The sequence below is a fragment of the Xenopus tropicalis genome, chromosome 1 (genome assembly GCF_000004195.4).
Source record: "Xenopus tropicalis strain Nigerian chromosome 1, UCB_Xtro_10.0, whole genome shotgun sequence".
Taxonomy (NCBI): domain Eukaryota; kingdom Metazoa; phylum Chordata; class Amphibia; order Anura; family Pipidae; genus Xenopus; species Xenopus tropicalis.
The window spans coordinates 50,438,831-50,463,491 of NC_030677.2; the positions used below are offsets into that span (position 1 = coordinate 50,438,831).

Below are 24,661 nucleotides of genomic sequence, written 5' to 3' on the forward strand. Positions count from 1 at the left end.
CGGCCCAAGTACAGAGCCTTGAGGTACCCCCACATTAAGAGGAACTGGAGATGAGGTTTTATTAGCATAGGAGACAGTGAATGAACGGTTAGAGAGGTAAGAAGAGATCCAGGATGCAGCCTGACTACAGAGACCAATCGAATGCAGAATTTGCATCAGGAGGGAGTGGTCAACCGTATCAAACGCAGCCGATAGATCTAGGAGGATTAGTATAGAGAAGTGACCTTTGGTTTTTGCAACCTGAAGATCGTTTGTAACTCTGCACAGGGCTGTCTCAGTAGAGTGCGCAGACCGAAAACCAGATTGCAGCGGGTCTAATAAATTATTGGCGTTAAGAAAGTTAGTGATACGGGAGAAGACAATACGCTCTAAGATTTTGGAGGCAAGCGGTAGGAGCGAGACAGGACGGTAGTTAGAGAGACAGGACTGGTCCAGAGTGGCCTTTTTTAGGATAGGCTTGACACAGGCCTGTTTGAAGGAAGAGGGGACCCTTCCAGAGGTCAGAGAAGAGTTAAAGATGTGAGTAAGAGCCGGAGTAAGTTCAGGAATGCAGTGTTTGAGTAGAGAAGAAGGCATAGGGTCAAGAGAGCAAGTGGTGAGCGGAGAAGACAAAAGAAGCCGGGAGACTTCGGAGACGGTTATGGGACCAAAAGAGTTAAGACATACAGAGGGGGGCTGAGGAAGGAGGAGCTGGTTTGTATTAGTAGAGGGGGGAATCTGATTGCGGATGGACTCCACTTTGTTCATGGAAAAATCAGCAAAGTCCTGGGGAGAGTGCATAAAGTGAGGTAATGAGGTCTGTGAGGGACGCAGAAGGGTATTAAATATGGAAAACAGGCGTCGCAGGTTGGATTTATTGTTATTTATAAGTGTGTTGTAATATTCCTGTTTAGCCTTCGACAGAGCAGAATTGAAGCAGGCCAATAGGAATTTATAATGGATAAAGTCTGCTTGCGTACGGGATTTCCTCCACATACGTTCCGCAGACCTTGCACAGGAGCGTAGGAATTTGGTGCTCACATTCAGCCAGGGGTGTGGGTTTTGCACCTGAGTACGCTTAGGCTGAAGGGGTGCAAATAAGTCAATTGTGGAGGCTAGAATGCTGTTGTACTCGCTAACCAGGCATATCTTCTAAATAGTTTGTGCATATCTTTTATCTTTGAAATATTTTGTGCAGATCTTCTACAAAGTTTGTGCAGAGCAGATTTTCTAAATATTTTGTGCATATCTTCTAAATAGTTTGTGCATATCTGTTATCTTTGAAATACTTTGTGCAGATCTTCTACAAAGTTGCTTTTTATATATTTTCACATTTTTTTGGTGTTTGTGAAAGAAACAAACAACATATTAGAAAATCATGCCAAAATAAACACATTCTATTTGTTGTACCTCACCAAATTTCCTTGACTTTTTTATTATAGTTGGTTAGCAACCCCTCATTTACTAAAGAAGAACAATTAATAAAGCAGGATACCATAGTTAGGTAGTACAGGCATAACATAAATGACTTAATAATAATAATGCAGCGTCGAGCCTGTTTTGCCCCAATCCCCTCCCCCTGATCGCAATAAAACAACGGACTACTTCTTTTGGGGAGAGAAGGCCACAGTTGTTTATTATCAATTATTTACCGTATATACTCGAGTATAACCCGAGTTTTTCAGCACTAAAAATGTGCTGAAAAAGTAAACCTCGGCTTATACTCGCGCTTATACTTGAATATATACGGTATTTGGATTTGCTGTTGAAATGTGAGCGTTGCGCGCGCACAGCCCAACACTGTCACGTTCGCGTGGCATCATACACACGGCATCGGTAAGGTGCCATCAGTAAGGTGCCGAGCATCGCCAGCATCGGCTTCTGCACAGTTGGGGCATCAGACGGCGGCGGCATCATCAGCGCGCCGCTTCATAGGGTAGGGGATAACAGACATATAACTGAGGCATATACCTATATACCTAATGAATAGGTTCATGTTTTCCAGGCGTAGTCTTCATACTGCCCAACACGCAACAGGTCACCTGTACAGTATACCTAAGTCACATATGTCCCTTTGTGTTTACAGGGTTTTAATTGCTTTCTATAATTTAAAAAATGTTTTATGGCCTTTTTACGGATGTTGCCAGAATTTCCAGTTCACTTGAATAGTGTGGTTCACTAACTTAACTTAAGGTGGCCATACACAGGCTGAGGCATATATCTAATGAACAGGTTGGAGTGGCACAGAAAGCAGTGGGTGTGTGGCACAGCGGCCTTTGAAGTGGGAGACCCAGGCTGGAGATTGTGTACTAGATGCTGCCAAGCACTTTCTTACACAGCCCAAAGCTTTCTGATCCCACCGCATGTACACTTCATTATCATCAGATTATGGGCACTGCTCAGCCTGTACTGTCTCTGCACAATGAAGGTTTGCCAAACAAAGGGAGCAAAGGTCACAGTGCCAAGTGATCAAGTAAATTTTAAAGGAATACTGTCATGATTTTTATGGTATACTTTTAGTTCTAAATTACACTGTTTACATAGCAAATAAAATTGTGTTCTTGAACCAACAAATGTATTTTTTTGGTTGTAATATTGGTGTGCAGGCACCATCTCAGTGCATTGTGCTTGGGTCTGAGCTTTCAGAAGGAGCCAGCGCTACACATTAGAACTGCTTTCAGCTAACCTATTGTTTCTCCTACTCCCATGTAACTAGAGGAGTCCCAAGCCGGACTTGGATTTCTTACTATTGCGTGCTATTCTGATATATACTGGGAGCTGCTATCTTGATGCTTTCACATTGTTCTGCTGATTGGCTGCTGGGAGGGGGGTGATATCACTTCAACTTGCAGTAGCGGCTGCATTTCCCTCGGCTTATACTCGAGTCAATAGGTTTTTCCAGTTTTCTTAGGTAAAATTAGGTACCTCGGCTTATATTCGGATCGGCTTATACTCGAGTATATACGGTAATATAAATCAGCAATTATATAAACAACTATAACTTTTATTGACCCGTTTGTAAATGCAAACATTGAACAGCAGGTTGTCCTAACTAGTCAAGCCCTGCTTCCCTATCAATTTATTCGGGTGATTGGGCTCCCATAAAATAGAAACAGGGGAACTTGTGTAGCAGGAAATACAAGGTTGTTAAAGTTCCGCGTATGAACGTACGTACGTTTCTATGCTCGCGCAATTTTCATTATATGTCATAGGTCACAGGTCACACATACGTCATAGGTCGCCCAAATTATCGTCAGATACAAGATACATGCACAGATTTTATCGTCATCCGACAGAAATTTTCTAACCTGACCGATCGACTAAACGACCGATCGTCATGGTACAACAATTGTCGGGACGATAATTCGGAGTCCACACACGGGCCGAAAATCGTACGAACATCGTACGAAGCCACCTTTCGTACGACGATATCGGTACGTGTATGGGCACCTTTAAATAAGCTTTTCCAGAGAAGTGAAACCCAACATAAATATTTGTTCAGTAAAAGTGCCACAATGTCATTCATAGAAGTACATTATGTAATAAGTATAAAGTAGGGGTATCCCCTAGAGAACAAAGCTCACAAATGCTGTAAAACTACCATGAAGCAAATATATTTATTTGTTACAGGTATGGAATCTGTTATCCGGAAACCTATTATCCATAAATCTTTGAATTATGGGAAGGCTACCTCCCATAAACTCAATTTTAATCAAATAATTCACATTTTTAAAATGATTCTCTTTTTATCTGTAATAATACAACAGTACCTTGTGCTTGATTCCAGCTAAAATAAATCCCATGAATCCTCTACTATTAATATTCCCATCTCTCGTTTAAATCACTGCCTGGTTGCTAGGGTAAATAAGACCCTAACAATCAGATAGCTGCCAAAATACCAAATGGAGAGATGCTGAACAAAATGCTAAATAACTGAAAAACCGTAAGAAAATCAAGACCAATTGCAAATTTTCTTAGAATATAAATGTCTACATCATATAAAAAGTTTATTTAAAGGTTGACTACCCCTTTAAATGAGCCTTTATAGTAATGGAACACTGGGACTGTAGTGGGTAGTTAAAGTACAGCAAAATAAAAAATACTTCTTTGCTTTTGTAGAAGACCGTTAAATTCTAATTGCGGATTGGTTGCTATGGGCAACATCACTGGTGATGTTGGCTTACACACTATAATAAATATGCCCCATAATTGCAGTCATCTTCCATTTTTCCACTGCAAGTAAGGTGATAGTATCCAGAATTCTGTGGGTCACTTAGTAAATGGCAGTCATAATGTTACCTGTTGAAACAAGGAAAGGAGGCTGAGAAAAGCAAAATAGTTGTCAGAGGTATGTCTAATGCTATGTATTCAAATACCCTATTGAGCTGTAAACCAAACCTTCTATTTTCTTGTCCTTCCTAATCCTCATTGTTTAAACTGAAACTACCAAGACAGTTCTGCCAGGTTACCATACAAAGAGCCTATATGGTGATTTGGTGACATTGGCAAGAATGCCCTGCAAAACAAAACACACTTTGAAATAAAGAAAACATATTGCCTGTAAGTAACAAAGAATATATGTGTCAATATGTACAGGGCTTTTGTTTTCGCTCTTACAGCAGTTTATACCATATTTACATGTGTGTTTAATAATGTTATTCTCACAATACACATACAATGTTCCTAATCCCTAAAGTATTTGCTACTGCCCAGTTCCTTAGAAATGAAAACGAAAGTACAGCCCAAGAAATGAAACTGCTCATCTTGAGAAGTAGGGCAGGGAGCGTCAGCCTGGGAGGGGAACAGCAACACAACCTGCCTGTAGTAACTGGCAGCCTGTCACTTTTTCTCCAGCTCGGGTACTGTACGTTTGCCTGACAATTTCTTTTAGGAAGTAAGTGCATCACTAAGTGTTACCATTCTCTTTCCAGATCTGTATTGTGTACTATGCTGGTTCCATTAGGCTATGCATATTGATTATCACACAGTCATTTTAAAATGTATCCCTTATGTAATCAGTTATTTATACACATGTTTTTATTATATTCTAGATATGAGGATGGTTTGTTCTTTAATCTTCCTTAAATTTCCTGAATATATATATCATGCTATAATGACCAGTTGCAGACGTTTTATTATACAGGCAAAGTTAAATATATATTTTCAATTGCAGATTGCAAGCAATGGCTACACAAGGATCTTATTTAGGACAGAAGTCACTGGAGTCTCAAAAAGAACCAGATCCTGAATCTTCTGTACCATGTGACCCAGGTACTTTTGTACTTTTGAGATGAGCACTAAACACAATATATTCTCAAATTCCAGGCAATAATTTTATTGTACACATTACATATAAGGTAACCTAAGCAAAGAACAGCTCAAAATAGAAAAATACATATTGGAGAAAACGTATTTGCCATGTTTTGTATCAGCATAATAAGCCCACACAGAAACACTAATAATACTTCCCTATCTTTTTTATTAGTAGGGGAAACCATCCAACACCTCTGTAACAACAGAATCCTATTACCATGCTAACACTTCCCCTTCATGCTTACCACAACTAACTTTCTATCTAGTGTTACTGAATTTAGTAGGCAGAAAAAAAATTCCCTCTTCCAAGTTCAAAACACAGGGGAAGGCTTATCCCTACTTACCTACAAAAAGTTTTTTTTTTTTTTTTAAAAAGTGAATTCTGATTCACTGTAAAGTGATTCACTGGAGGGGTGCAAATGTGTAAAGCATCCCACAATCAACATAATTGCTAACCTTAGACTGTCTTCTGAAAAGTGCACCAGCCTGGGGTACTAGTCCACTCTACTGCATATGCATGCTGAAGGATTGCTGGTTAATCACAAAATAATGGTGGCGTGGCACTCATGGACTAGTGCCCTGGGCTGGTGCACTCTGGTGCCTGCCTAGGGTTTAAGGTTAGCGATTATATTTAAGATAATAAAACAGATATAGACAAATAGATATATAGTTGTATCCTTAACATGCAAAATAACTGCCATTTAGGGTAGTAAGGATTAAAAAATCATAACTGTAAAATCAATCATTTCTGATTTGTAGAACCAAAAAACAATGCTGAATCCCAGGTGAAAAGTTCTGAATTCCCCCATGGCATGTACTTATATGTAATGGAGAAACTCTCAAGAGCTGTGTGAGTATATAACAATTTTTAAAAAAAATCAATGCTAATTCTAATTAAGGTAAACATGCGCTCATAAACACATCTATATATCATCATTTATTATCTGTCTTTCCATCTTTATATCTATTTGTCTTATCTGAGAGACCCCATATTCTTTCTGATTGTCTTTCTTAAAATAAAATGTAACTGAGCTCACATTTAAAGGTACCAGCACAGGCCATGCTCCCAGTTGAATTCCTAAGTATCACTGAATGCCAGCACTCATAGTAGAACAAACCTGCATACAGTCCATAAGTATACACACACATCTATTTCAGAATTGTAAAGAAGATCTGCACTTACAGGACTTTTCTTTTGGGAGACTAACATTTCAGCTAGTCATTTTAGAGAGGAAAGCAGGGAGTTGTAGTTATAATATATACACAGTGATTAAAATTGCTCAAAAAGGTGGAGAGATGTTATGCGGTGCTTGTATCCAAAGACATTTTTAAGGCCACCTACATTTAAATTAAAATGTAACTATGCTCACTATTAATGACCATGGTCATTCCAGGACACACTTCTAAATTCACATGTGACTCACTAGATAAAATTTCTCACATAATGCAATGTATATCTATTAGGGATGCACTAAATCCACTATTTTTGAATTCGGCTGAACCCAGATTCCTTTGGGAAAGATTTGGTTGAATACCAAACTTCTGGCACAGTGTCCCAAGTATTTTATTATTAAAAGGAGAAGAAAAGTCATTTTGGCATTTTACTGCCAATAGATTTGCCACATTAGAACACTATATTTAGGGGAAGATTTATTAAGTCACAACCGATCGGAGCGTATTTTCGCTGATTTTTTTGCGCCCGCATGACTTTTTTGTATGCCTTGGTGACTTTTTTGTATGCTTGCGCGACTTTTTTGTACGCTTGCGCAAAAAATTTGGAAAGGTTCTGCCACTGTTTACAATCGTTCGGTACGAAAAATTTGTGACTTTCGGATCGCCAATACAATATTATCGTGACTAATACCATTTTTCCATAAGCATTTTCGTAATATTTGCGATCTTCAGAAATTATCGTATCCAATCCGAATTTTTCCCATTCGGGATGAATCGGCCCCTTAATCTGTGTGCTTAAACACCCAAAAGCAATCACATAATTCCATGAAATAGAAGCAGGCACACACATATATTCAGTAGTTTATGGGGCGTATTTATTATGCTGTGTAAAACTAATTCGCCGAAAAAACGGAGTAAAAAGCTGTGTAAAATAAATGGAAAAGATCGCCATCTGAACGCCGGATATTACGCCATTATTTTCCATAAGTTCCGTTGGAAGAAAAAATGCGTAAAACAATTACGCCGATTTTACGCCGTTTTTACGCCATTTTTACATGGCGAAGCCTGGTGATGTGTGGCGAAATTTCTCGCCATTTTTTACACAGCATAATAAATATGCCCCTAAATGTGTATTTTATTATATGTAACCAAAAAGAAACATAGCCAACATTTCAGTCCTCACAAGGACAAGCACACATCTGAACTAGTGAAATATGACTCTCTGTGTATCTGTCTTTGTTCTCTAGGTATATCATTCAGAATTAGCAGTTCCTGGAAACCCCACATAGGTAGACAATTTCCAAGGCAAAAGAATATTTCTGAACTTCAGTCTGTCCAACCCCCGCTTGACTTTCAGGTGCTAGTGCAGGGTGATTTACATTGGCAAGGGCATTTTCAGTGGCGAGCAATTAGTCTGGCCCTGTGTGACATCACTGCTTTTAGAATACCAGGTCACAGGTGGGATGAGTTCTATGCCTGCAGGGAGCCTGATAGCAACCTTGGTCAAATACCATAAAAAGGTGGCCCACTGACTACTCACAGCATAGTTCATATATTTGGGTGAGCTGCTAGTAGGAGGTGGGCGGTGTTTGTCAAAGAAAAGGGAACTTGAAGAAAGAGCACAAAAATTTGGTGTAGAAAATTGCATTTGCAGCCAATCTGAGTTGAAGTGAAAATCAATTGCGAGCATTTTATACTGCAACGCGCATCACCACTTAGCCCTACTGTGGGTCAAGATGCTGCATTGTGGGTAAAAAGACAGGGCGACTTGCACTCAGAATTGTGCTTTGCATGCTACACTTACACTCATAAATGAGCCCTTTTATGTCAGAAATCCTGAACATCTTTTTTAGTTTATTAATTTATGGATCTGCCCCTATTTTTAAGGATATGTTCCACATTCATAGGGGCCGATTCATTAAAACGCAAGTTCGAATCCCGAATGGGGAAAATTCGGATTGGATACGGTAATTTCTGATGATCGCAAATATCACGAATATGCTTACGAAAAAATCGTATTACTCACGATAATATCGTATTGGCGATTCAAAAGTCATGAAATTTTCGTATCCGAACGATCGTAAAATGCAGGAAAACTTTTCCGACTTTGATCTTTCTGTGCATGATTTTTGAAGCCTCCCACAGGACTCAATGGCACTCTGCAGCTCCAACCCGGCCCAAGGAAAGTCTCTCATAGGGCTCAATGGCACTCTGCAGCTCCAACCTGGCCCAAGGAAAGTCTCCCATAGGGCTCAATGGCACTCTGCAGCTCCAACCTGGCCCAAGGAAAGTCTCCCATAGGGCTCAATGGCACTCTGCAGCTCCAACCCGGCCCAAGGAAAGTCTCCCATAGGGCTCAATGGCACTCTGCAGCTCCAACCTGGCCCAAGGAAAGTCTCCCATAGGGCTCAATGGCACTCTGCAGCTCTAACCTGGCCCAAGGAAAGTCTCCCATAGGGCTCAATGGCACTCTGCAGCTCCAACCTGGCCCAAGGAAAGTCTCCCATAGGGCTCAATGGCACTCTGCAGCTCCAACCTGGCCCAAGGAAAGTCTCCCATAGGGCTCAATGGCACTCTGCAGCTCCAACCCGGCCCAAGGAAAGTCTCCCATAGGGCTCAATGGCACTCTGCAGCTCCAACCCGGCCCAAGGAAAGTCTCCCATAGGGCTCAATGGCACTCTGCAGCTCCAACCCGGCCCAAGGAAAGTCCCCCATAGGGCTCAATGGCACTCTGCAGCTCCAACCTGGCCCAAGGAAAGTCACAATACCGAAGCTTGAATGAATCCGAAACTTTCGTACTTGTTGCGACAATACGATTTTTTACGCACAGTACGAAAAAGTTGCGTTAAATAACGAAAAAATCGGCGAAAATACACAAGGTATGAAAAAGTCGCAGAAAACAGGAACGGTCCGATCGAACTAACGATCGGACTGTTCATGGATTGATAAATCTCCCCCCTTGTGTTTTTACTACTTTAAAGGAAAGCTATACTTTCAGAATGAATACTTAACCAACAGATATTCATATATCAAATTCATATATCATAAGTGGCTTACTGAAAAATCTTACCAAACTGTAATATATATATTATATAATATTGGGGGTTATACATTGTTTCGGAGGGACAGGGGCAATAGAAAAGGAGGAGGAGTGTGTCTGTTCATTAAGCAGGAATTAAAAGCAAATATTAAGGAGGAAGTGATGGGGTTAACAGAGGGAGCTGAATCCTTATGGGTTGAGCTTCTCACAGATAGTAAAGAATCTACCAAACTAATTGTAGGGGTATGCTATAGACCCCCTAATGTAAGCGAAGAGGAGGAGGCCCAGCTCCTGTTGCAAATAGAAAAGGCTGCTAGTTTGGGGCAAGTGATAATAATGGGGGATTTTAATTATCCTGATATTGACTGGAGCCATAGTACTGCCAGGACAGTAAATGGGAACAAGTTTATAAACTTGCTGCATGACAACTTTATGTCACAGGTTTTTGAGGAGCCAACCAGGAACCATGCTATACTAGATCTAGTGATCTCTAATGACCCAGAACGTATAGCAAATGTGCAAGTGGTTGAACCCCTGGGTAATAGTGACCATAATGTTATTTCATTTGATGTTTGGTGCAGGAAACAAATTTACACGGGGGCAACAAAGACACTGAATTTTAGGAAGGCAAATTTTAGCTCCTTAAGGGCAGCGCTTCAGGGCATAGATTGGGGCATTATGTTTTCTGATAAAAACACAGAGCAGAAATGGTTGTCATTTAAAATGATATTAAATCATTACTGTTCTCAATTTATTCCATTAATAAGAAAAAGTAGAAGTGTTAAGAATCACCCTATGGGCCTGATTCACTAAAGGGCGATAAAAATTATCGCACACTTTTTCGCGTAAAAAAACGCAAAATAACTTGCGCACGATTCACCATAGTATTATCGCGTGCGAAAAATCGCCATTTTCGCATGGGGTATTTCTCGCACTAGTTTTACCGTTTTGTGTTAATTTCCGCGCTGAAAAGAATACGATCGCATGATTCACTATAACTTTTGCGCGCTAAATATCGCATTCGGCTATACGAAAATTAACACCTACTACAGGCAGGCGAAAAATTATACAAAAGTACAGTAAATGATTTTTTGCAATAAAATATGGACTTACAGTGTTATTTATTCAAGTCTGTGTTTCCCCCAGAGTGACGCAGCCGCCAGTTTGCAGCGAAATGTTCATTTTTAATACAGTAATTTTCTGCAAGTATTGGCGTGTATGGCTAACATGGCGTGCGTTCATTTGCGCGACTATTTCTATTTGGCTACAAGTGATGAAATGTTTCGCCAGGCATGGATTCGCAGCGAATTTTTGGACGTGCGTTGAATTTTTTTCGCGGCGGATTTTTTCATGCGTTTCTCAAAACAATCTGCCAATGGCAAAACGCATGAAAAAATTTGCCACGCAAAAATTCACCGCACATCCAAAAATTGATACAAGCGTCAAAAAATAATAGTCACAGCAACAATTTTTTTGCCCGCACAACATTTTTGCCGTTTCGTGGATCTTTCAAAAGATTTGCTAATTTTTCACTAAAGATAACCAGAACACATTTGCTCATCACTAGTGGCTACTATTTATAAGCATCTACTATTTATATGTGGCTAATATTTATATACACCATTTATATGCTTCGACAATTTTTATCCACTATTTCTATGCTACCATTCATATGCGGCGATTATTCGCGTAATTTAGCGCATGTACCGGCAAATACCGCATTGAAATAGTCTTTCGCGAGTTAAATAACAATTGCAATATCGCGCGTAAAAAAGTGCGAGTATGCTTATAGTGAATCGTGCGAAAAATCGCCAAAATTAAGCGGCGGTAAAAATTTTAGCGCACAATAAGAATAGCGCACGTTTTATCGCCCTTTAGTGAATCAGGCCCTATGTGGCTTAACTCTGAGGTAAAGAAGTTAATAGGGAAAAAAAGGAAAGCTTTTAAGAAATATAAGTCAGAGGGGACAGTAGCTGCATTTAATGAATATAAACACTATAACAAGTGTTGTAAAACAGCAATCCGGAAGGCAAAGATAGAAAATGAGGAGCGCATCGCGGCCGAGGCCAAGACTAACCCCAAAAAGTTTTTTAAGTACATTAATAGTAAAAAGATGCAGGTTGAGGGTGTGGCCCCATTGAGTTATAATAACAATATGGTTACAGCGGATACAGAAAAGGCAGATGTGCTTAACCAGTTCTTTTCTTCTGTGTATACAGTAGAGGAGCCAGTGGGCCAAGTCCCACCCAATAGCTTCACTGTTGCCTCAGCTCCAACTACACAGTGGTTGGCACAGGATATGGTGCTTAAAGGGTTACACACGATAAATGTAAACAAGGCACCTGGGCCAGATGGAATACACCCTCGGGTACTGAGAGAGCTAGGGGCAGAATTACAGTGGCCCCTGTTTCTGATATTCTCAGACTCGCTTTCATCAGGTATGGTACCTAGGGATTGGAAGAAGGCGAATGTCATTCCCATATTTAAAAAGGGAGTAAGATCTCAGCCTGGCAATTATAGGCCTGTAAGTTTGACATCCGTGGTGGGCAAGTTATTTGAAAGCTTGTTAAGGGATCACATACAAAATTATGTAGGGGAGAATGCCATTATGAGCAGTAATCAGCATGGCTTTATGAAGGACAGGTCATGTCAGCCAATTTAATTGCTTTTTATGATGAGGTAAGTAAGAAGCTGTACAGTGGGGATGCAGTAGATATAATCTATTTGGATTTTGCCAAAGCATTTGATACCGTTCCCCACAAACGACTGTTTTCTAAGCTAAGGTCTATTGGTCTTAGTGAAGTCATTTGCACATGGATAGAAAACTGGCTGCAGGATCGGGTACAGAGGGTGGTTGTTAATGGTACATTCTCTACTTGGAGTAAGGTTCTCAGTGGGGTCCCTCAGGGTTCTGTACTGGGTCCACTTTTGTTTAATTTGTTCATAAATGACTTAGGGGAGGGTATTATAAGTAATGTATCAGTGTTTGCAGATGACACAAAACTCTGCAGACCAGTCAATTCTATCCAGGATGTGGCATCCTTGCAGCAGGATCTTGACCAACTGGCAATCTGGGCAGCTAAGTGGCAGATGAGATTTAATGTGGATAAATGTAAGGTCATGCACCTGGGATGTAAAAATTTGCAAGCCCTGTATACCCTTAATGGGACTGCACTAGGCAAATCCATAATGGAGAAGGACCTTGGAGTCCTTGTAGATAATAAACTTGGCTGTAGCAAGCAATGCCAGGCAGCAGCTGCAAGGGCAAACAAGGTTTTGAGCTGTATTAAAAGGGGTATAGATTCACGGGAGGAGGGGGTTATTCTTCCCCTTTACAGAGCGCTGGTAAGGCCCCATCTAGAATATGCTGTTCAGTTTTGGTCTCCAGTGCTCAAACGGGACATTATTGAGTTAGAGAGGGTCCAGAGAAGGGCAACTAAGCTGGTAAAGGGAATGGAAAGTCTCAGTTATGAAGAAAGACTGGCCAAGTTGGGTCTGTTTACACTGGAGAAGAGGCGCTTAAGAGGTGACATGATAACTATGTATAAATATATAAAGGGATCATATAACAACCTTTCTAATGTTTTATTTACCAGTAGGTCCTTCCAACGGACACGAGGGCACCCACTCCGTTTAGAAGAAGGGAGGTTCCATTTAAATATTCGGAAAGGATTTTTTACTGTGAGAGCTGTGAGGTTCTGGAATTCCCTCCCCGAATCAGTCGTGCTGGCTGATACATTATATAGCTTTAAGAAGGGGCTGGATGGATTCTTAGCAAGTGAGGGAATACAGGGTTATAGGAGATATCTGTTAGTACAAGTGAGGGAATACAGGGTTATGGGAGATAGCTCTTAGTACAAGTGAGGGAATACAGGGTTATGGGAGATAGCTCTCAGTACAAGTGAGGGAATACAGGGTTATGGGAGATAGCTCTCAGTACAAGTGAGGGAATACAGGGTTATGGGAGATAGCTCTCAGTACAAGTGAGGGAATACAGGGGTAGGGGGGATAGCTCTCAGTACAAGAGAGGGAATACAGGGTTAGGGGAGATAGCTCTCAGTACAAGTGAGGGAATACAGGGGTATGGGAGATAGCTCTCAGTACAAGTGAGGGTATACGGGGTTATGGGAGATAGCTCTCAGTACAAGTGAGGGAATACAGGGGTAGGGGAGATAGCTCTCAGTACAAGTGAGGGAATACAGGGGTATGGGAGATAGCTCTCAGTACAAGTGAGGGAATACAGGGTTATGGGAGATATCTGTTAGTACAAGTGAGGGAATACAGGGTTATGGGAGATAGCTCTTAGTACAAGTGAGGGAATACAGGGTTATGGGAGATAGCTCTCAGTACAAGTGAGGGAATACAGGGTTATGGGAGATAGCTCTCAGTACAAGTGAGGGAATACAGGGTTATGGGAGATAGCTCTCAGTACAAGAGAGGGAATACAGGGGTATGGGAGATAGCTCTCAGTACAAGTGAGGGAATACAGGGGTAGGGGGGATAGCTCTCAGTACAAGTGAGGGAATACAGGGTTATGGGAGATAGCTCTCAGTACAAGTGAGGGAATACAGGGGTAGGGGGGATAGCTCTCAGTACAAGTGAGGGAATACAGGGTTATGGGAGATAGCTCTCAGTACAAGTGAGGGAATACGGGGTTATGGGAGATAGCTCTCAGTACAAGTGAGGGAATACGGGGTTATGGGAGATAGCTCTCAGTACAAGTGAGGGAATACAGGGGTAGGGGAGATAGCTCTCAGTACAAGTGAGGGAATACAGGGTTATGGGAGATAGCTCTCAGTACAAGTGAGGGAATACAGGGGTAGGGGAGATAGCTCTCAGTACAAGTGAGGGAATACAGGGGTATAGGAGATAGCTCTCAGTACAAGTGAGGGAATACAGGGGTATGGGAGATAGCTCTCAGTACAAGTGAGGGAATACAGGGGTATGGGAGATAGCTCTCAGTACAAGTGAGGGAATACAGGGTTATGGGAGATAGCTCTCAGTACAAGTGAGGGAATACAGGGTTATGGGAGATAGCTCTCAGTACAAGTGAGGGAATACAGGGGTATGGGAGATAGCTCTCAGTACAAGTGAGGGAATACAGGGGTAGGGGGGATAGCTCTCAGTACAAGTGAGGGAATACAGGGTTATGGGAGATAGCTCTCAGTACAAGTGAGGGAATACAGGGGTAGGGGGGATAGCTCTCAGTACAAGTGAGGGAATACAGGGTTATGTGAGATAGCTCTCAGTACAAGTGAGGGAATACGGGGTTATGGGAGATAGCTCTCAGTACAAGTGAGGGAATACAGGGGTAGGGGAGATAGCTCTCAGTACAAGTGAGGGAATACAGGGGTAGGGGAGATAGCTCTCAGTACAAGTGAGGGAATACAGGGGTAGGGGAGATAGCTCTCAGTACAAGTGAGGGAATACAGGGTTATGGGAGATAGCTCTCAGTACAAGTGAGGGAATACAGGGTTATGGGAGATAGCTCTCAGTACAAGTGAGGGAATACAGGGTTATGGGAGATAGCTCTCAGTACAAGTGAGGGAATACAGGGTTATGGGAGATAGCTCTCAGTACAAGTGAGGGAATACAGGGTTATGGGAGATAGCTCTTAGTACAAGTTGATCCAGGGACTGGTCCGATTGCCATCTTGGAGTCAGGAAGGAATTTTTTCCCCTCTGCGGCAAATTAGAGAGGCTTCAGGTGGGTTTTTTTGCCTTCCTCTGGGTCAACTAGTAGTTAGGCAGGTTAGATATAGGCATTATGGTTGAACGTGATGGACGTATGTCTTTTTTCAACCCAACTTACTAATCCTATATATCAGTAAATATTGGCATTTTATATTTTTCCTTTGAGCTACCATTTTGTGATGGTCTGTGTGTTTCCTCAGAGATCACCTGACAGGAAATAACGCAGCTCTAACTGTAACAGAAAGAAGTGTGGAAGCCATTCATTGGCTGATGTGACCTAACATATATGTGTGCCCCCACTTTGTTTGTGTGCACTGTGAATTGTATATTCCCAGGGGGTGGCCCTTAAAATGGCAATTTTCTGTTTAGGATTACCCAATGGCACATACTACTAAAAAAGTATATTTTTATGAAAATAATTTATTTAAATATATCAAGGATTTACATGAGCTGTTTAATGTAATATATTTTTAAAGAGACCTACATTGTTCAGAGGTATAATTTTTATTTAATTCCCAGTGTCATAATTTAGGGCTCACTTAGTAAGCACTTGTACCCTGGGGTAAGCTGGAGGCTGCTCTCTGCTCCTCATGCCAGTGTCAGGAGGCACAGCAGAACCATGTCCTTACCACCCCCTCCTGCCCCTCACCAATACAGCGCTGACTAATTCAGTCAGTGGAAATTGCACTTTATATAAATGTTTTAGCATATCTTGCTGTTACTAGCTGTTTTTTAAATCAACACAAAAGTTTTTTAGTGAAAAAAACAGACATTTATTGGCTCAGAAGATTTAACACAAATTCAAAAAAACATAAGCCATACTATACCACAGTGGAAAGCGATGCAAATCTTGCAAATATAGTGGTAATGTTAAAACTTTTTTAAGTAAAAACACTGATAAGCAATATATAATTGAGACTTATATTTCGTGCCAAACACAATTTGTTATTTATTGTCTGCAATGTGAATGTGGAGCTATGTATATAGGAAGAACTATAAGACAGCTAAGAATAAGATTGGGAGAACATCTGCGAGGGTTAGAAAGCAAGGAAAGTGATAACCCCCTTTTTAAGCATTTTGAATGTGTGCACAATGGGCAATTGATGAAATTCAATATGTTCGGAATAGATAAAATTGATGAGAAAGGTGAGGGGAATCCTGTCACTAAACTTCTGAGATTAGAGTCCAAATGGATATTCACACTAGACACTGTTATACCGAGGGGAATGAACACAAAATTTGAATTGAAACCATTCCTGGTTTCAACTTGGAAATAGGCTACAAATGGAATTTTTTGATATGTTGTATGAAATAGATCTGCATGGACTATATAGTTCCTTACTGGTCAGGGTCTTTCTCATGTAATTAGGTATTACATACCTTAGTTTTAATTGATTTAAATTTAAGAATGGTTTTAATTTTGTATTAAAGATTGTATTGTTGCATTTTAATGTATGGGAATTTGTTGCGCCTCAGTAATATCTGATTGTGTGATTAGCAGTAAGCAGATATAAAGAATGGTATGAGGATATTCAACTGTTATCACGGTTGGATATTTCTGACGCGCAATGATAAAACATAAATAATGAAAATAAAAAAGTTTGTGATAGTGATTTGGGTATATATTTATATATGCTATATAATCCAATTGTGTGATTATACACACGTTTACGGGCTTAGAACTGTTTAGATGCATTAGTATATGTATGTTTATTTCAATTTAGTTTATGTATTTATAAAAATTCTTTTTTGCTTAATATTTTTTGACACATATTTTGTTAGGTGTTTCACTTTTTTAGTCATTTGTTATTAATTATGCTGAATTTAGGCCACTTTGTGAACCCTGTGTGATGTATTCATAAAGGTTATATATAGTATGTGCTTGCTGCAGGGCTCTAATGGTGGCCCTGGAATTTGTATAAAATTAACACCTTTAGGGTATAAAAAGGAAGTGACATGTTCACACCACACTTCCTCTGATGAAGCACCTAATGGTGCGAAACGCGTTAGGAAGGAGAGTGGGTACCATGAGGCACTGGGTTTTCCTTTCCACTGTGGTATAGTATGGCTTATGTTTTTTTGAATTTGTGTTAAATCTTCTGAGCCAATAAATGTCTGTTTTTTTCACTAAAAAACTTTTGTGTTGATTTAAATTATTTAATATTCAGGACCTTTTGGTGAAATTAACTTAAGTTTTTCTGCTCAATTTATAATTTTTCTTAATTACTAGCTGTTTTTAAAGTGCTAGTTAAAATTAAATTAATTAAAACTAAATTAATTTTTAGAATAAGCTAATATTCTAAGACAATTTACAACTGGTTATTACTTTTTAGTTTGCATGGTTTTTATTCAGCAGCCCTCCATTTTGGAATTTTAGCAGCTATCTAGTAGCCCGGAAGAGCGAGCCTGGGACAGGTGGAGCGGAGCGAGGCCATGACAAGGGGGGTGAATAGGGACCCATAGGAAGCTGGTGTATAGGATGCTGGGAGTTGTAGTAGCAGAGCATAAGGTGGGAGGAGAAAGAGGCCATATAAATAAATGAAACCGGAACAAGGCATCCATTACCTCGTGGCAGTAGAAGGGAGAAGACAGCGTTCCCGCCCGCCCGCCCTGGAGTACGGGATTTAGGGGTAGGTAATAAGTGGGAACTGGTTGATTAGTCGCAGCTTAAGGCGTGGTGGGGCTGCCCTAGGGGGAGCCAAAAAGGGGCTAAATAGATTAAGGGACAGGTGCTTTTATGGAGGGGCAGGCCTGGGGGCTAGGCTTTGGGGGGAAAACAGTCATAGTAGGCACAGGAGGTGGGAAAGTTTGGTTGTGGAGGCTTAGTCACAGGCTTGAAAGGCTTCGGCAATTGTCTAAGGTTAATTTAAGGTTAAGTTATTATAATGGTAAGAATTGTAATGCAGCCTTCAGCGGCTAAATGTTACGTAACCTATGTTTATGTGTAAAGTGTATTGAATGAAACATTGACTACAAATTTGTTGTGTTATCAATAAATAAGCTGCGTCCTTTCCACCCAGAAAATGCAGGTTTGTCTTTTGTTTTGTGGGGTGTTAGACTGGGGTGTGGGTTAAGAGAAAAGGGGACCGTAAGTACAACCTCCCCATGTCATGATTTTTAGGTTTCTGTTTTACCTAGAAGCCAGGCAGTGGTTTCAGTGACAGACTGGAATATAAAAAACAGAGTGCCTGAATAGAAATATATTAAGTAATTGATTAAGCTCATAGATTGATGGTAACCTCATAGAGGAACAAGGACGTAAGGTTCATTACCATTACAGAAAAACTATAAAAGATAAAGACCACTTGGAAAATTGCAAAGGATAGGCAGTTCTATAACATAAAGAAAAGTTAACTTAAAGATGAACAACCACATTAAGTATATGTTTTTCTTACAGCTTTGCCAGCCTGCTCAATGATTATGTGGAATCTGAATTCTTCTTGATTGATGGAGATTCCTTACAGCTAACTTGTGTTTTGGATCAGTCACTGAAGGCAGGGCAGCATCTGCATTTCTTCTACTTGGTAGAATCCTACTTGTATAAACTGACCAACCGGGGAGCAAAATATGCTGTTGTGTTTTTTGAGGTATGTTTCTCTTCAGCTATATCTTATGACTTTCAACTGTAACTATACACACATGATTAGTGTGCTGTCCAACTGGTGGCCCCCAACCGCCCCCCATGTGGCCCCTAACCCCCCATGTGGCCCCCCACCTGTCTGGCTGCTGTGACTTCTTACCTTTGTGTAAGCTTTAAATGGTATCAGTACTGAGATTAACTGACCCCCCTACATTGTTCACACCTCAGATTCTGGCTGTTAACCCCTGTATTGTTTACACCTGTAACCCCCTGTATTGTCCACAACTTTTAGCCCCTAAATGTTTCACCCCCTGCATTCTTCACAACTCAGACTCTAAGCGGCCACATTGTTCACACCTCAGACAGACTGTAGAAGCAGTGCCAGCCTGGTGTCACTGTATGTACTGCCTGCCCTATGCCGCCTGTGTGTGCCATTCTCTGCCTGCCTTTGTTGCCTGTGTGTGCCATACTCTGCCTGCCCTATGCTGCCTGTGTGTGCCATACTCTGCCTGCCTTTGCTGCCTGTGTGTGACATACTCTGCCTGCCCTACCCTGCCTGTGTATACCATACTCTGCCTGCCCTATGATGCCTGTGTGTGCCATACTCTGCCTGCCCTAAGCTACCCGTGGGAGTTGAATCTGGCAGGGTTTTGTTCTGGGAGCTTGTTAGCATTTGGAAATAGTAATTATATGGTCCATTAAGTGTGTAATTATGTGCTTAGGGTTATTGTTCTATCCACAGGCGAGGCATATGGATTTAAGGGTATGTCTTAATATGACATAATAAACTTCTTTCACATATGAATGAAGAGTGATATCCCTGCAACAAGCACCGACTATTTGGGGATTTGCTGCGTTACCACCAATGTGGGTATGGTCTTATAAACTCTTGTGATAAATGGTTTAAATGGGTGCAGTTTAAAAAAGGGGAGTGGTCAAAACTGGCTTTCATTATCGGCCCTCCACTATGTAGGCCAGAAAAATTCTGGCTCTCGGTACGACAGAAGTTGGACAGCACTGTAATAGATAAATGTTTTAAATCTATAATTTTTATTGTTATTTCAAGAAGTAAAACTATATTGCATGTAATGTATTTGCAGGATATGAAGTTTTTCTACCATGACAGAGCTGACCTCATCTCTCTACGGACCCAACTGAAACTGCACTTGGAACACAACACAGACACAGTCATATACACCTTTTCCAACTTTTTGTCTGCTGAGTGGAACACATTTCTGATTGATCACCATCCCTACTTTCTAATGGTTTGTGATGAAGGTGTTACCCTGTCTCAAACATATTTCTTCAGTATGCTTATGCTAAGTGCCCTGGGGAAAAAAATAGACCTCGTACTGACGTCAGGACAAGAGTTTGACCAGCTCCGAGTGTATGGATACCACATCAATGCTACCCGTTATCGTAACCGTGCAATAAAGGTAAACTGCAAATAACTATGAACAAAACATAAAATAAACTATGGTACAATAGAACTACCTTCGTGACAGATTAAGAGGTCATTATTATTTTTTTTTTTAAACTAGAATCAAAAGAACATTTTTCAAGCACTGGTTGATCCATTTGCAAAGCTGTATCAAGAGCGTGTACAGAAATTGAACACCACAAAAGAGGTACAGTTACTTTTTTTGAAGACCTTATAGCACCAGCCCGGGGTACCTGTAGTGGAGCGCTTCCTCCTTCTGCCTTTGTTTTGCAAGAACTAAACGACAGGCGCATGCGCAGTAGAGTGAAAAGCTGTGAAAAGCGCTGCAGGTACCCCGGGCTGGTGCTGTTCTCTCTGAACAGGGGCACCAGCCCGGGGTAAAAGGTAGGCGATTTAAGTCACTTGGGGGTGCCTAACATTTTGGCACCCCCAAGTGACTTTGCCTTTCCTTCTTCTTTAATGGCATGAATCTGCATGTACTAATATATTCCCTTAGTAGATGTACATGTATTACTATCCCATATTCTCAAATTCATTATTTATGTATTTTTTTTTACAGATCAAAAAGAGTATAACATTTCTTTTCAACAAAGGACATGAGCTTGCAGACATAAGAAGCATAATGTGTATTCTGTCCTGCTCTGCAGTGCTGATAATGTATGGTGAAAAAGCAACAAGCACAACACATGGAGAATTTCAGGCCTCACAGGTGCGCTTTTTAGTTTTGTTTTATTATGCAATGCGTAATTGTTTTTGTATTTTAGTTTGTGATCTGGCAGAACCACATACAAAGTTTAGTGTCACATACCTGTCTCTGTGTACCCCCTTTAAGCTAGTACAGGGAAAGGCAGCATAGGTAGCAGCTGTACTGCTCTCCTTGCTGATTACAGTTAAACCTAATTTTACAGTTACAGACAAGAAGAGATCACAGTCAAATGACTGGGCAAGTTTTGAGAAGTGTTTTAAAATAATTTGCTGACAAATAGTCTTAGAAAAAGAGTTTAAAGTATTGCTGTTTTAATTACAAGTGAAAAAGATTATGAAAGCCAGTTCTACCTATCAAACAGTCACCTCCATGGCTAATTTGGTAAAAATTATTTATTACAACACTTTTAAAAAATCAAAACAATTTTCTCATCCCTTCCCTTCAAAGTTTGTTTGATGAGTTAGTTGTTAAAACAAACCAAAAGTAGGTGAAGTCCACTCATTGTTATCCTTTAGTCTATGTAAAATTTGACACAGTAGACCTAATTACAGTATAAGTAATACAGTAAGATCAACTTATATTATGTTAGTAAAATGCAAGCTTGCTTATTTAAAAAAAATCTGGCTAGCAGTACCTGTCTATTGAAAAAAGATTGATTTGTACTGCCTATAAAACATTTCCTTCGGCACAACATGGGGCAGAAAGAAATTCAGGGAGTAAAAGGACACATTGTAAACTGTTTTACCTTTTCTTTTCTGAAGGATGACAGTGACCTGACCTTGGAAGAAGTGGCTGACCTATGCAGAATGTACTGTCTGAGTGTGGCCATATTGCTGGTTTTGCCCCTTTCCCAAAGAATGAAATCTAGGAACATCCATGCAGATTGGAACAGCCCAGTATTAGCATGTTTAGATTGGGTAAGTGATTCTTTCAATATATGTTGTGTGTTCATGGTCATTCATTTAATTTTTGCTGCTGATGTGTACAGAGTGGGAATTTGTAACTTAGTTTAGAAACATGACAGTAATAGTAATAATTTAACAGAATGGGACACATACAACAATGTATAACTGGAGTACGCAGTAAAATGGTTTTAATGTTGTTGGATGTGCCTAATTTGTGGCCTGTATTGTGTTCTACCCAAGACTATAATTTTTAACCTGTGACCTGTATTGCTGGTTTTGGGACTGGGGCAGATTTAAGCCCTTTTTATTTTTGTTACATATTTGATAATAAAGACTATGCTTTATACAGTATAATCAAATGTTCAGCTCAGTTTTGCTGATTGTCAAAAAGTTAGAATAGAACTTTACAATTGTCATAGACAGCTTTACAGATTTAGAAGATGACTTTACCCATCAGTTCAGATAAATGTATAAAGTGATAAAGATAATGCATGTAGAAAGACAAAAAAAAAGTTCCTCAGATAAGTACAGCATGTGATGTTATTATGATAATAATATACATGAATTTATGCATGATTTTATATTTTCATTCTGTTTTGAAGCGGAATATATCTGAGAACATTGGTCTGATCCTTGTGAAGAAGTTTTCAAATGTCTCAGACTGGAAGATTAATTGGACAAATATTCCTGACTTAAGTGATGGTTTGCTGTTAAAAAATATTGCATATTACTATGAAAAAGAGAACAATGCAGGTATGACAATGTTTATCCAGACCATCACCCTCTATTAGGTTCATCCAACATCCAGTAAAGGTTTCAGTTTCATTGGTGGGGTTGCTTCTAGAAGAAGCTGACAGGCAGAATACCCTTGTGAGCTGTTTCTTATTTCTCCCAAAATTATATATTGTAGAAACAACAACCTGATGCCTTATCATGAGCAGAGCCAGAACAGTAAATAATTTTATACATTAAGGGTGCAATGGATTACTATAAAGACATATTCTGCAGTGATTATTATAACCCTACTATGCATTTTTGCTTTACAGAATTCAAATAAGCACAAAAACTACTTTTTTAATTAATGAAGGGCCAGTACAGGCTAAAAGCCTTTACCAAGTTCCTGTGAGTTTAACAAATTTTAAGACAAATATACCAATCATAAGTCATGGGAGGGAAAACACAGGATACAGGTCAGAAAATAAGTTTAGGTGGTTGAGTGGGGGCATTAGTATCAGTGGGAAATATCTCAAGTTTCTAGCTAATGCGGTACTGATGTCACCAATAAGCACTTGGATTGATGCTTATATAATCCTTCTGCACCACTGCCAGCATCCTGCGCAGGAGGCATGTCCTGACAACTGGGCTTATGTGTGTCCACAAGTGCAGTTGTGGTCCCCATAATTTCCCACAGTTTCGAATTAAACTACCTTTCATTAAAGGCACTTACGGTATATTAAAATGTGCTCCTTGTGTGTCTTTGCTGCCTTTCATTCTGAATTGAGCACTGCACTTGACACAGGGGAAACCTGTAGCTGCCGCCACCTCCAGACCAGGTGGTAACTTCAGGGTTACCTCACTGCCTTGTGTCAGATACCACAGTTCAGTTGCTCCAGAAGAACAGGGTGCACACATCACTCCCACTTTGAGCATCAGCAAAGTCCAGAAATAATGCCAGGCAGACTGCACAAATATTCAGCACAATTGTACCCAGTGTGCAGGGAAACACATGCAAAGTTGCGTTCATTTTGGCAAATTGGACACAAGTGCAGGAGGTGCAGCGAAATTGCACCAAGCGCGTATCGTCTGTGAGACCTTGATGATGCTGGAATTATGGTTACAAATGCTGCATTTTAGGAAAAAACCATGGCAAAAATTGTACTTTACTCACTGTACTTGTGGATGTACATGTGCCCTAATATCTAAAACCTCTTATGTGAGAAATTGCCAATCAGATGAAATTATCAGTAACAAAACATCCATTTCCTGATTACTATTAAATATTTACCTCTAGGCTCCAAGTTGATATTGGGGAAGGCCATTGAAGAGAAGTACTCATTTCTCTGGAACTCCATTTTGGAAATAAATCCACATAGTGAACAAATACAATCTTATGAAATCAGAACAACATCACGCCCTTTCCTTTCAAAGGCTTCCTCTATAACAGGTACATGAAATTGGATAATTGTCTATTAATCAGCAGAATATTTTACACAAAAAACCCTATTTAAATGAAATTACTTGCATAGCAGGGCATATTTATTTTCTGTATCTTCTGTATATTTGTATATGCGAACTTGCAGTACTTCACTCCGAAAATTTATGAACTGCATTGGACTCGAAGACAGGAGAAATTACAGAGCGGTTAAGACATTTTTAGGTCTACGATAATTTATTGCCCCAGCTTGTTAGAGAAGCTCATTTTCTCAGGACAGTCAGGTGTGTTTTCCACCCACATTATCACAATATATTGTATAAAAAACATGTAACCCTTTTTTGGCACATTCACTTATTTGGGCTGTATACTTGCATAAACAGGAGATTTTTAGTTCTCTTTGCAAATGTGAAAGATACTGGGAACTGGGATTTTAGCGCAGTGCCTCCACCTATTGGACACTGAGGAGCACACCTCAAGGGGGTATCCACTAGGAAAAATAATTAGCATACACTTTGCAGCAAGGATAACTTTATATATCTGTTGAAATAGAATGTAAAACAACTTTATGGATAACCGATTTTCCTGCCCTGAGGAACCCGTGCAGTCTATTCACACCTAGCACAGTTTCTTTAGATGCCCAGTTCCAACTTGGATATGGATAGACCACAACCCTTTT

At 40.2% G+C, this 24,661-nt stretch overlaps 1 protein-coding gene across 3 annotated transcripts in view; it reads left to right on the forward strand.

Moving 5' to 3' along the window:
* Window positions 1-4,758: 4,758 nt before the first annotated feature.
* Window positions 4,759-24,661, forward strand: part of ddx60 (DEXD/H-box helicase 60) — a 160,585-nt gene continuing 140,682 nt past the window's right edge. For 2 of the 3 annotated variants that reach the window (XM_031895458.1, XM_031895460.1), the window contains exons 1-3: window positions 4,759-4,873; window positions 5,153-5,250; window positions 6,052-6,142. In XM_031895458.1, the coding sequence (XP_031751318.1) occupies window positions 5,163-5,250; window positions 6,052-6,142 (179 nt within the window). In that variant the 5' untranslated portion in view covers window positions 4,759-4,873; window positions 5,153-5,162. Of the gene's footprint in view, window positions 4,874-5,152; window positions 5,251-6,051; window positions 6,143-18,595; window positions 18,786-24,661 lie in introns of all 3 variants that reach the window. The other variant, XM_031895459.1, reaches the window with a different exon arrangement.